The sequence below is a fragment of the Adiantum capillus-veneris genome, chromosome 11, assembly GCF_014529385.1.
Source record: "Adiantum capillus-veneris isolate H3 chromosome 11, ASM1452938v2, whole genome shotgun sequence".
In the NCBI taxonomy this organism is placed as follows: Eukaryota; Viridiplantae; Streptophyta; class Polypodiopsida; order Polypodiales; family Pteridaceae; genus Adiantum; species Adiantum capillus-veneris.
The window spans coordinates 22929989-22944363 of record NC_140941.1 but is presented as its reverse complement, the minus strand read 5'-3'; the positions used below and the strand labels follow the sequence as shown (position 1 = coordinate 22944363).

The window sequence follows — 14375 nt, the reverse complement described above, 5'->3', positions numbered from 1 at the left end:
AGCAGCTACAAATCCTTGAGCTAATGTATTCAAGTCCATGATTGACCTTGGTGGAATGTTTTGGAACCATGTCAATGCTTCTCCTTCTAATGTCATTCCAAACCCCTCGAATTGAGTATGGAAATCAAATATGCATTCTGCTCTTAGCAATTGCTTAAAGCTTGTTAAGTGGTCGTACGGATCCCCAAATCCATTGTATTTTTTTTGGCCCATTTTTGAAAATCAGTTGGTCTGACACCTCTATTTGGTTTCACTCCCAGTCTCTGTTGGGACTGATGGTGTGCGTGTGTGTGCTCAAGGAGGTTTGTGTGTGTGTGCAGACATAGCTTAGATAGTTAGAGAGAGAAGTACACACACTTAGTAAAGGTGGACTCAATACACAAAAAAGGCTAGAAATACTTTTAGCATAGTGTAATGTACAACATGTGTTGGGCTTTATTTATGCACGAAGCTGGAGTGGCTATCCGGATGATAGCTCTCCATGTGGCCCTTCTTATAGTTGGAGCAAGAAGGGCATGCCTATCTCAACAGTCTCCTGGAAGTTGGTCCAGTTCCAAGTCCTTCAAATTAGTCTATTGGAAATAGTGACTCATGTAGCCCTGGACTGGCTTTAGTATCACTCGGTTTTCTTCATGATGAGGTGGTTAATTGTTTCCTAACATTACTCTCAAAAGATCTCTCGTGGAGTTTATCTCTTGGAATAGTTTTTGGTCCTTGGCCCAATATCCAATCTCTTATGGAGTACCCTTGGTGTTTGGTTTGTTCCACCTTCTCAGGAGTCATTATAACAAAGTTGTTGTTATAACAATCCCTAAACAGGTAGGTTGGTAGATTTGTTGAACCCTTATCTTTGACCTAAAGATATAAATTATTTTCATGGGTGTTAGTTGTCTTGATTTGGCATGCGAAGTCCATAGAAGATCTTTCATGTTTCTATCCTCCCAACAATACACTCCGATCCTAGGATTATCTGTGCTAAGCCATTTCAAAGGCTTCAAATCAACTTGATCGTATCCCTGAATTCTACAGTTTGTGGTCTTTCTTTTGCTGCCATATCTAGAATTATGGTATTTACCTCTAACTCCCACTTGTCTATCACGTCAGGGTTTTCAACTTGCAAATACCGAGTTCCGTTTCTATCCATGTACATTTTTCCTTGTTTGTTTGCCCTGATTTCCTCTTTGAACTCAATACCATGGTCATCAATGCGAATAGCATACTCTTCGTTGGGATCCAGGTAAACCTGAGCTCCATGGCAATTGGTCTTATAAAAAGAGAGTATATGCTTCTAGCACACCGTCGTTCCGGTTTCTGAGTGAGTCGAATAGGAAGACATTCCAGATGTTGATTCTGAGAAAGTGTCCCATACTTTTTCAAGGATAGTGCCCAAGTGCTCGCCTTAATTAGCACTCTCTTTGGTGGATACTCTACTGGAGGTTTCTCCAAATATTCCTTGGTTTCTTAGTTTACGACCAGATATAAGGTTCATAAAGACTTGTGAAGCCCTCGATAGAGTACTTACCGTCGGATTGACTTGTTGTCAATTTCTTCCACTTGACTTAATTGCAAATTTTGTCAAGCTGTGAATTCCTTGCTTGTATCAATTTTGATCAAGTTAGTTATCCTTTCACAAAGATTGTATAGTTTTTGCTAAGTATTGTGATTGGTCTATGTGTATCACTTTAAATCGAGCTATGTGAGTCAGCAGTTGAGACTTTCAGATTCTACTTTTGCAAAAAGTCAAAGGACTAATCTAAACCTGAAAGATGAGTGAACATGTACCAATTTGGATCCGATTGAACCCAAAATTTCCTTGGTGGCCTTGTATTATGTTGGTCTAACACTGTACAAGTTCAAAAGTCAAAAATGGTGTCTCTGTGTAGCAGTAGTAAGCAATCACGATTATTTACTTTCTCAATTTTTTGCACTTTTTGGCTTGATTTGACAAGTATACAACCTGTTAAGGTCCCTGAACAAGTTTCACTAACTTTGGACAAAATTTGTTCAAGCTATCAACTATTTCGTGCCCGCGGACTCAATTTTCAAGAATTTGGCTTAAGTCTCACTTTTGTGATCCAAATTTCACCAAAATTTATTTGTGAGGTCTACTTGATGTGCTTGACCTTGTGGAATACTCAAATGTGCAAGATTATCAGTTTTTGTAGCAGATGTAAATAATTGTAATTATTTACTCCATCTATTTTCTTGCAAGTTTTTGTCCTAATCTTGACACAAATCTGTTAAGTATCTCAACTTAAGGTTCCTAGCCAAGTTTCATCAAGTTTGGACAATTTTTGTCCAAATGGTCATCAGTTTTGTATCTGCAGACAGACTATGCAAATTTGGCCACAATTTTCAGTCCAATGATCCAAATCTTACCAAACTAGGTTTGTGGGCTTATTACAACATGGTAGAGCTAGTGGTATGCTAACTGGTCAAAAAAGTTCAAAAATGGGGTAGATGTAAATAATCATGATTATTTACTTCTGGTGAATTTTTGCATCTTTTTGGTCAATTGAGCATGTACACATGTCTATCACATCAATATAAGCCTATGAATCATGTTTCATTGAGTTTGAACAAAATTTCTCTCAATTTACACTCAAGTTCCGGAAAGTCAATACAAACTTTAGTTTTTACCCAGTTTTTGGTCAATTTCCTGATCCAAATTCTATGGTCCTTTACAAAAGTTGTTTGTACACATGCATAGATTCTCTGGTATCAACCTTGGTCAATTTTGAGCTGAAAGTAAATAATCATAATTATTTACTTTAGACATAAAATGAACACTTTTTTGAACTTTTTCAATGGTAGTCTTTGCATGAGCTATTTTGAGCCTCTGAGTCAAGTCAAAACTTAATTTGGCCTAAAACATCAAGAAAAAGTAAATAATATGAGTTTTTGCAAACTCTTGAAATTTTTACCTCAATGTGTCTTTGAACTTACCCACTAGTTCATACAACTTTCTAGCATACTCTCCAGTCGGATTGAGTGGTTGGTAGTCTTTTCGTGCTATTTCTGACCGTTGACCTGAAATTCTGCAACTTCACATAACAACTCACAATTGATTCTTTCGAAGAGAGTAATGTTCTAAATTCCACCTCAGATTCTACTTACCCTACTCCTAGGGTCTACTGCAATGGGGTTGTGGAAAGTGTCCAGAAACACTCGTTTTCTTGTTTTTTATGGTTTTCTGAGCCTTGATCTTGAGACTTGTCTTGTCCTTCAATCATTCTCAAAACCCTAATCTGATTCTACAATCAAACAATCCTAAAGGCACTTAGCAAGTACAATTACTTCCAAGCTGCCTCTACACAACAAAAGAAGACAATCTTAAGCTATGCGGTTTTAAAAAGAAAGTTTCTACTCTAGGAGATCCTAGAGGAAGTTAAAGGATAACTTCACAAGATGATGTGTTTCTCCCTAGTTTAGGTCTCTTTGATCCCCGGCAACGGCATGAAATGTGGGATGGGTGTCTAACCTCACTCCTATTTTATTGCAGATGTAGCGAGAACCACGAAAAAATTGTCAATCCATGGGACGAAGCTGACTCGACTAGTGCATAGAGGCTACAAGAGGTTGTCAATCTCTTGGAAAACAACAAAAAACTCACATCTAGCTCAAGCTACACTCAAGTGACTGAAATCACCAAAAGCCAATCGCTCATCCGCAAACAAATCACATCCGTTACAGCATCAAATGACATCCAGACGTAATGAAACTTCTAGAACATGTTTATAAAACCTAAGCACACATGATTATGGTCTCAAATCTCACTTTAGGTCAAGTGCAAAAATTGCGATTATTACAGCAGTGGATTTTTGACCTAGTCGTTTCAACCTAGAATGCATCTAAATGCTTAGCAATGATGCCCCAATATCCTGCCTATGCTTAGTTTTTTATTTTGAAGTGTAAATTCATACTTATGATGAAATTAGGCCGTGGGTAGGCAACGCCAAAAGTTATGAAACATCGTGAAATGCTTATGTCAATGCGTAGAGCTCTTACCTGCGGTTGCAACGCAACAAACGCGACTGCAATGTGACAATCGGGCAGGAATTAGGAAGCGTGGGAAGGAGAGAAATGAGCGTCGTTAGCTCACGCTGTGTTTCTATTATCCAAAACTTAATAATAACTTACAAAAATTAGCATGCAAAAGGGGAAGGTTTCTAAAAAAAGGGGAGAAGCTCTTTTTTGGCTCTCACTCTGCGAAATCTAAATCCATAACCTCAATCTTCATAGCTCCTCCTTTCTCTCTCTGCCAAGGCTCCATCTCTCTCTCTCCCTCTCTCTCTCTTCCCCTGCCCCCCCCCCCCTCCCCAAGGCCTTATATCTCTTTTCCCCTTATGCTCAAGTCTCATATATCTCTATTTATCCCTCATGCTCAATACATAATCTTTCTCCCTCCCACATGCCTAAGCTCCATAGCTCCCTCATGTTCAATCTTCCTCAAGTCCTTTCTCATGTGGCTTGATCCTTGCTCTCGCTCTCTCCTAGTTTCTAAGGAGCATTAAAGAAGAAGGTTGGCGGAAGAGGACAATAAGGAGGATTAAGGAAAAAATTAAAGGAGCATCAAGGAAGGAATAAAGGAGGGCATGAGGAAAGCATTAAGGAAGGCAGAAGGAAATCATTAAGGAAGACATAAAGGAGGGCAAAAGAAAATCATTAAGGAGTATCAAGAGGGGCAAAAAGGAAGCCAAGAGGATAAGCATTATGAGACTAAAAGAGGGTAGAAGAAGTAAAATTTAAGCACAAAGATTAACTTAAGAGTGCTAATAGTGTCGTTAATGGCTTTTTTTTGTTGCCAAATTCCATATTGATTATAAGTTATCATTTTAGAGCATTCAAATTGTCAAAGTGTTTATTGAGCCAATTGTTTGTTGTTGTGCATTGTTATCTCATACTTTTCCCCGGAGCAAGTAGCCAAGTGCTGACCACCTCAATTTGCAAACCCATAGCCCCCGAAAACATGTGTAGAAGGATTTTAAAGATACATCTTGAATGCAAATGCTATAGGTAAACCGTCCCTGGAAATTTTATAGTAGGAGAGAGATTTTGAACATAAAAAGAACCACATCACTCGTGTAAAAGAAGATGAGGTCCAAACAATTGATCTAGAATCCAAAGATACCAAAACGAGTCAAGACCTATGTAGAATTGCAATCAACATCCTGGGTGGAGCTCATCCTACACTTGAAGGAATTTGCGGAAGTTTTTCCTTGCGGTTACTCTGATATCTAGGGTATGGGTATGCAATTTTATCAACACCACACCAACTTGAAGAAGGATGTCATGCCAACTAATTAGCAAGGATATCAAGTGAATCCTCTTGTTGCAATGCAAGTAAAGGAAGAGCTAGATAGATTGCAAAAGTTGTCTTTATTACCTCAATCAAAAACCGAGAATGGATTTTATCCATTGTGGTTGTTATAGAGAATAACAAGAAGTTTCAAATCTATGTCGATTATCAAAAGATACATATGGCAAGAGTCCCTGAGTCCCTGATCCTTTTCCATTTCCATTTCTATATTCTACCTTAAATGATGTAGCAAGAAAATAAATGTAATCCTTTTTGAATGGCTACAATGGTTACAACCAAGTGAAGATGGCTACGAAGGTCAAGCAAAGGCAAAATTTCTTACTACTAGGAGAGTTTTTGTATGCTGTGATGTGACACAGGAGAGGGAACTAGATTGATAGAAACAAAAATTTATAGAGTACGCAAGATAGATGGAGCAAAATGGAGAATCTTATTAATATTGATAATTACATAAGGATCTTAGCTTGTATCACAACCTCTCGAGAACCCCCAAGCTATCTCGATCTCAATTGCACCTCACTCTCATTCCCAATCTCAATCTCACACACACTCACAACGACAAAATCTATTGCACTCACAATCACACTCCAGCAGCCTGCTTTGATGATAAAGGCCTGTCACTATAGGTTGCATGGCATGCACAAACTTTTCCAAAAAAGGTAGCCAAAATGTAGCTCTTTTGATAGTCCACTCTAGCCTTTTAATAAAGCAAGGCAAAAAAATCTAGTTGAAGGGGGGTGTCCTACACAACACCACAAAATGGCACTAAAAATATCCAATACATAGAGTTTAAGAATAATACTATGTATTACAAAGTCCACAATTTTTAGGTTGCTTCAATGGCTCGTAGCTCCCAATTGGCTCTGAATCTACATGGACTCATCTCACATCAATTTGTTCATCTCCTTGCGCTCTTTGACCATTGTGTGATGCTAAAAAGTCATACTTGCTCAGATTCTCCAAAAAATCAACATGTAAGTTGGCAATCTCTACAAAAACGATGTAAAATAGACATTTTTTACTTTTTCCTTAATCGTTAGGCTTCAATGACCATTAAAGAAATGCAGCCTACAAATAATTAAGTACCAATCTTTTTCCTTGTGTTAAGGGTTGCATTTTCTACATACAAAAATTTATTGATACCTCACCTTAATACCCTGGCTCCCAAGGAGTGCCCTGAGTCAAAATTTGAAACTAAAACAAAACGATCAAAATGAACTCCTAAACTTTGTACAAACGGTTAAAAACCAAAATTTCCCTAAAACAAAAGTTATTGCTAAAATTTTGAAAATAAGTTTGATTACAACCTCCCCTTCTCAAAATTAATTGTGCCCTCAAGGTTGGAAGGAGGGATTTTTAATGTGAAATATGTATAAATCAAACTAGGAGGCATCCTCTATAGGATACATATTCCACTTAACCAAAACTTTAACAAGAGTTCTACTTCTAAGCTGGCTAATTCTACGATCTATAATAGCTTTTGGCTCTATCTTCAATGATCCATCATCATGAAGATTATAATTTTCTTGTAAAACATGGTGAGGATTAGATACATACTTCTTTAACAAGCTTATATGGAAAATCAGATGTACTTTAACATGTGTAAGCAATTCAAGTTTATAAGAAATTGATCTGACTCTCTTCAAAACTTTAAAAGGACCAAAAAATCTTGGAGAGAATCACCTATCCTTGCCAAGAATTAGATTACTATGCTTCGGCATGAACACGACATCTGGTCTCTTATGCTTATCATAATACATTTTTTCTTTTCATGGGCTTTCTTAACGTGATGCCTAAGCTTGAAAAGTTCTAAGTGCACTCTCTCAAGCATTTACATAGGGGACTTCTATCTTATTCTTGAGATTTTGAAAAATTTAGAGCAGTTGAATAATTGCATCCATACATTGCTTCAAAAGGTGCTATTTGAATAGATACATGCTAAGAATTTCTATAAGATAACCCAACTAAAGACAAGTAATCCACCCAATTAGTCTACCTCTCACTCACATACATCCTAAGATTATCCTCCAATACATGTTTTACCCTTCTTGTTTCCCCATATTCTTGAGGATGAAAAGCAATGCTCATTCTTAGTTGTGTACCTATGGCATGAAATGTAGCCTTCTCAAAGTTAGAGGTGAATTTTGAGTCATGGTTAGACACTATACTCCTTAATAAACAATTTAGCAACATGCAAAGCAGTATATGTTTTCTTCATTGGAAAGAAATGTGCCATTTTCGTTAGTCTATCGACCACAACAACAATATTGTCAAAATTCGGTTATGCAGTGATGAAGTCCATTGATATGGATTCCCACTTTTTTCCAGAAATATTTAGAGGCTAAAAATCACAAGGTAAGTTGCTCAACACTTCACCCGTTGACATTGTAAATATTCACGTACATACAAGACATCCGCTTGCATGCTTGGCCAAAAAAATGAGCTTCTCATTTTAGCATATATTTTATTTAAACCAAGATTACCTGCAAATGGAGTGTTGTGACTTATCCACAAAATTTGTTGCTTTGAAGAGTAATTTGCAGACACGCATAAGCAATTATGATAATACAAGTTACCCTTATACAAATAAAATTTTCCTCCATGAGAGTTCATAAAAGAGATAATGTTAGAGTAGAAAGGATCATTATTCACTTCACCTTGAACTTGATCAATCAAATCACTGCGTAAAACAGAAAACATATTATACACAGGCCTTCCACTCATGCCATCAGCTACCTTATTCTCTTTCCTTGCCAAATATTTAATATCAAAATCATATTCACACAATAGTTGAAGCCATAGCTTCTACCTATTGTAGTAATGGTTGTGTGACAATATACTTTAATCTCTAATGATCGGTACCCTCAATTCACCAAGCATTAGGAAGAGGATGGGGTCTAGGAGGGCCTCTATTTGTCATGAGATTATGTAGGTGATTAACAATTTGACGAATAGGTGCATGCCATGTGTGCAAGAATGGTGGGTGTGTAAGAGAGGTGTAGTAAGAGTGGTCTAAGGATGCACTTTTTTTCCCAAAAAAGGGGGGCGGACAACTTTATGATTTTTAGCCTTCCATAACTCTTACATACGATCTCCAATTTGAGCAGAGATTATAGATCTATAACTTACACGTCGAGCTCTTTCCGTAGATATGCTACGTGATATGGTTTTTTTCCCTAGATTTTGATTTTATTTTTTATTTTTTTGGGGGGGGGGGGGGGGAGGGGGGATTTTGAATTTAAATAAACTAGCCATTTTGCCTATTTGAACTCAAAAGTTGTCCGTTGATTGCTTTCTTAATATTGAGCTTTGACTTCCTTAAATTGTCAAATAAAGAGGCCCTCATAGACCCCATTCACTTCCTAATGCAACACATGACGCCAATGTTTCAAAGCATGACCAATAGTTCCTAATTTCAAATCATGCACATGATAATTTACTTAATCTTTTCTTAACTTTCTAGATTCATATGCAACAACTCTTCCCTCTTGACATAAAACACATCTCGATTGATCCCCACTTGCATCACATGTTACAACAAAAAGTTTTCCTAATTCTTGGCTTTCGAAAAGAAATTTACAGCCACCTTTTCTTTAAGTGTTTCAACTGTAATTTGGCATGCTTCAAACCATACAAAACTCTTATTTTTCTTAGTTAGTTACAAGGATTCAATTAACGAGATCACATACATGTGAACATGTTAATAATGTTGAGTTAATAACGTTGAGTGATCACTTTTTAAAACACGTAAACGTTCAATGTTCACGCAACCTACCACCGGTAGTCTCGTCAAGATTTTTTACCTCTTGGCAAGCCGATTGGTGGGTTTTTGCCATATCCAAGTGGACCCACCACAAAAAATAAAAAATAGTCTGATGAGGTTTTGGTGGGTTATCAGATCACCGTTCATTGGCTTAAATGTGATCACGTAGAGTGTAATTATGTAAATTTGATAAAAACACACAATAATCACAAAAAATATCATGTGATCACATAATTATCAAATCCCTGATTGGTTCAGATAGAGAACTCATAATTGCAAAAAAGTTCTTAATATGTGTTTGCTCATATTGTGCCACCCTATGAAACTCCTCATATCTTTCACATTTTTTGGTATAGAACAATCTATGATTGCCTTTATCTTATCGGGATCAATATGAATGCCCTATTTAGAGATTACCCTTCCTAGATATACAATCTCTTTCTTAGCAAAGAAGCAGTTACTCACTTTTTCATACTAGTGTTGATCACATAATACTTCCAGATTTTTTCTTTAATGCATCTCATGTTCCTTTTCATTCTTAGAATATACACATCCAATTGTTGATAAAGCCACATTAGAACGCGGAAAATTGGGCATTCATCATTCAAAATAACGCAGCCATGGTTAGATCTTAGAAATACGAGCTTTCAACTCTGTTACAGTTGAAATGTGAATTAGCATGGATTCAAAGTCTCTCCATTGGAGTCTATGTCTGGCAGTCCTGTGGGATGCGTCAAATCAATCTTTATTAGTGCTCCTGAATAAATGGGTTCGTCCACTGTCCCCAAAAATTAATCTTATTTGTTCCGATTCGTATGGTATAGGAGGCCCCATAAAAGACCTTTTTGTTTACAAAACCTGGCTTGCAAAGGTCTTGTGGATAGATTTTTTCGGGTGAGTTTGCTTGACTCTTTGTCATATAATTTCACTTTCCTAACACAAGCACATTCCATCTTGTAAAAACACAAAAGAGAAACCATCCACGATGTCAGAGCCAGGACACCCAACCCTCTACAGAGATGAGTCGAAATGTGCCAACCTCCTGTGAAGTGCAGTTATGAGTGTATCATGATTTTATTTATAGTCATTTTCCAAGCCCGGCATCGGCATAGATATTTGACATAAGTACAAATACAGAAGACTCCGTAGCTTCCATCCGCACTGCCTGATCAAAGGCATGCTTTGCAAGCTCCACATTTCCATGCGCACTACAAGCACCTAACAAGTTCGACCAGCTGACAGGATCTGATTCCATCTTAAACTTTCTGAAATACCACATTAACCTTTTGAAGTCCCCCGCACGTCCAAACAAGTCTATAATCGTATTCAAATGCTTGATTCCGTTGGTCGCGCGACCACTAGCATTACTTAGATAGTCAAGGCATTCAATAACAAGGCCATTATGACTGCAAGCTGAGAGAAGCGAAGTATACGTTACGTCGTCAGGCGTGAAACCTGTCAGCCTCATATTCTCAAAAACATACAGACTCCCTACAGACGTTTTATCTCCAGCATATCCAGCAATGCAGACATTCCAAGCAACTATATTAGGCTCTGCATAACTATCGAAAACAACCTCTGCATCTGCCAAACTAGCACAGCTTCCATATGCATTGACAAGAGTAGCTGTCAAAGCTGGCAATTTGTCAAGCCCAGCATAAACTATGTCGAAATGGACACTTCTACCAAGCTCTAAATACCCTGTTTCACCACAAATTTGTAGAATGCAGATTAGTGTGACATCAGTGACACTGACCTGCTGGGTATGCATCACTTTAAATAAGGATAAAGCTTTCTCTTTTTGACCGTGTTCGCAATACGCTGCAAGCATAGCATTCCACGAAATGATATCACATTCATTGATCTCATGAAATGCCTCCTCTGCTTCAGCTAGTGCTCCACACTTGCCATACATACTTAAAAGAGCATTTGCAACAGGAATATGAGCTGAGTAGCCTTTACTGCGGAGTTCAAGATGAAAAGCCTGGCCAATCTCTAGGCATCTAGAAATGGTCATCCCTGCATGGACAGAATTATCTGCCTTCTCCCCAAGGATACCGCATGCTTGAACTGCAAAAAGATAAGTCAAAAGGTCTGGAGAGATACCTTCTTGTTGCATATGCAAGTAGAGAGATAATGCCTTCTCTGCCTGTTCCTGTTCAACGTAGACCGTGAGCATGGCATTCCAAGCGATTAAGTCTCGGTTCAACAACATGCTGAAAATGCTCTCTGCTTCAACAAAGGTTCCACAGTGAGCATACATGCTCAAAATGGCAGTGCCAACCAAGAAATGTGAATCAAAGCTTTTCTTGCGTGCATCTGAATGCAAGGCTCTTCCTATCTGGTATATAGCCGCTTTCAACGACCTGGGGGCATCTTCGTCCTCCGCGAGAGTTGCACATGCCTGGAAGACAATAACAAATGTTGCCAGGTCTGCAACCATTCCCTCTTCGTGCATCTGCCTATACAGCAGCAAACTCTTCTTCCCTTGGCCCTGCTCAACATAGGCTGAAAGCATCCCATTCCACGAAACAGCATCTCGGTCAGTCATTGCAACAAACACATCTTCGGCATCTGAAATCACTCCACATTTTCCATACATACTGACAATGGAGTTGCCAACAAATTTGTGTGTTGCGAGCCCCATGTTCTGAGCATGCAAATGTAATGCCTTGCCTTGATCGATATTGGGAATGCTGCCACAAGCTTTGAAGAGGCTTACAAAAGTAAAACTGTCAGGGCTGATGCCATCCTTGAGCATGTCCTGGTAAGCTTCGAGGGCCTCTTCGCCACGGTCTGAATTGGCATAGGCGAAGATGATGGCTGTCCATGAGAAGACAGTAAGGTGAGGCAAAGAAGCAGACAAATTACGGGCCTCATCAACAGCCCCACATTTCGCCAGTGTCATGACAAGGTAGTCTGCCAGAAAACCCTTAACGGAAACTCTGTTGGCGGTGAGGTGAATGCGGGTGTAAAGGACAAGCAAAAGGCTGTTGCTCCTGACGGAGGCTTTGAGGAGGGATAGGTAAATAGAAGTGGGAAGCGGGCAATGGATGCGAGAAAGGGCATCGCTTGCCACCTGCACTTGCCCTGTGTCACACAGACCCTGAAGAAGAAGGCATTGCGACGACCTCTCCTCGGTATTTGCAAGGCGGTATCGCTGCAAGTTGGGCACGTCATTAGATCCATGGTGGTCGCTGTGGAGCTTCTTCTGCTGCGGAGCATACGATCGTCTATTTCGCGCATTCAAAATTGCCATACAATGTCGTCCCTCGCCATTTTCACTCTGTTTCCAGGAGGTGCGCGCCCAACTTTGAGAAAATGGCTAACCAGGCCTTGCCTAGACTGAATCTGAAGAGGATTCCTTCGGGTTTGGAGTGGATGGAAAAGGGTGAGTTAAAGAGAGACTTGCCATGCCGGTTCTCTCTCTCTCCCTCTCTCTCTCTCTCTCTCTTTCTCTCTTTGTGAGTGTGCGCGCGCACGCGAAAGGATGAGCAAGCTAGGTAAGTGCAAGCGTAGGTACTCAACACAACTCTGGTCCTGAGGTATCCCTTTCTCTCGTGCGCGCTTGCGATGCAGACCTGAGCTTCCTCGTGTTGTCAACCCTGTCAACCTTTGTCAATGTAGGCAATGGGCAATGGGAGTCGCGACATGGATTTTTTTATATTATTATTAAAAAAATTGGTGGGGGGGGGGGGGGGCGTATGGTACTCAGTACACTAACCTCTAATCCTTCTCGTAATGCATGTCTTGTAGCTGTATGCATGACCACGTCACGTGAATCAAAACAATTTAGGCAACATTGTTGTGCAACTCAGAAAAACCCTTGGTTTTGTTCAAGAACCGTTGGTGCTACCTAGGCAATCTAAACCTCTTGGTCCAAATCTAAACAGAAACTACTTAAACCATTAGGTAGCTAAGGCCAGCAGAGGTGACCGTGCTACCAATAGTGATTGTACATTATTGGTATGATGGACTTAGTCACTACCCTTTGGTAGTTGAAAAGGTCTTTCCTTGAAAGCACAAGCGGCCAAGAAGCAACCATCAACATTAATTAAAGGATTATTTCATTCACAAATTAGGTTGTACCTAAAAAATGTGCTTCCATAGACACACCTGGTGCTATAGATGAAGTAGGAGATCCTCTCAAGTTGGAACCATATTCACAATTGGATCTTTGAAAAAATCATATTGTCCCATTGAAAGAAGAGGAAAGATTCACAAAACCCAAAGAATGTCGTCATATTGGGTATTATTTGGTTTTGTTGAAGATATTCCTTGTATAGTGTAATGTAAACAAGAAATTGCCTAAGTTCTTGTAGAAGACTCATGTAGCACATGAATCTGTTCCTTAATAGCCAGGCCATGCGTGCTTGTTGATAGCTAGGTCAACAGCACAACATAACTCAATTTTCGTACCAAACCCTTATTCTCTGAGAGTTATGAGATGTTGCGGATTATGGTTACAAACATCATTTGTAATAAGTAGGTAGTGTAGTTGCAGAAGCCGGGGTGCAATGGCACTTCCAAGTTGTAAATACCAAGCCATCTGACCCCTCAAACTCTATTTTAGTTTTAACCTAAGGTGACCTTAGTATATAAGGTACCTAGGTCATTTTTGTAAAGACACATAACTTTTGTCATAATCAATAGTTTTAAGCTACCGTCGACTGTGTGAGAGATGAAGAGAGAGAGCGTGAGCTTCATCCTGGCGCTACACCCCGCTCGCTCATCGCATTGTAGATCCGATTGCACCATTGCACTAGCCTCGTCAAGAGCTACCCGACAACGCCAAGCATTCCTCGCTGAACGGAGCATACGCTCGCTCATCTACGAGCTATTTGCGGCTGTAAGTATATATCAAACGATGTCTATTTTTTGCGTGTAGGTAGTCATTAGAATCGTGGTGACATAAGCTACAAAATATGTACTCATAGATTTTAGTTTCGGGCACTTTCAGAATTCTGCTCTATCTTCATACGCGTTTTTCGCAGATGGGTTTACAGCTAGGATTTTGAGTGTAGAAGCTTAGGACAAGTGTATCCTAGTGAGAGGATGGTGTTCCTTGAGTTTAATACGATTCAAGTATGATTTGATGGGTTTCCTTCCATGTTTGTGTATGTGGCTAGGTGGTGTAGTTGAGAGCAGTTAGATTCTAGGTTGTGGTTTAGTTTGCCTTCCAGAGTGTTGTATGTGTAGGATGGTCTCAGCCTGACAAGCTAAAGACATTTCCTTTGTGTGCCTATCGTGTCATTTGTGTCCTCGATTGACATTATGTTGATCTAGGTTGTG

At 39.3% G+C, this 14375-nt stretch overlaps 1 protein-coding gene across 1 annotated transcript; it reads right to left on the bottom strand.

Moving 5' to 3' along the window:
* Positions 1-9317: 9317 nt before the first annotated feature.
* LOC147446993 (putative pentatricopeptide repeat-containing protein At3g01580) lies at positions 9318-12442 on the bottom strand. Its single transcript, XM_086522901.1, has one exon. The coding sequence runs from the start codon at positions 12340-12342 to the stop codon at positions 10168-10170; it is 2175 nt and encodes a 724-aa protein (XP_086379027.1). The 5' UTR covers positions 12343-12442; the 3' UTR covers positions 9318-10167.
* Positions 12443-14375: the final 1933 nt, after the last annotated feature.

Bases quoted from the DNA above. Each gene is read 5' to 3' on its own strand.
- LOC147446993 (XM_086522901.1), bottom strand. From the start codon at position 12,342: ATGGCAATTTTGAATGCGCGAAATAGACGATCGTATGCTCCGCAGCAG.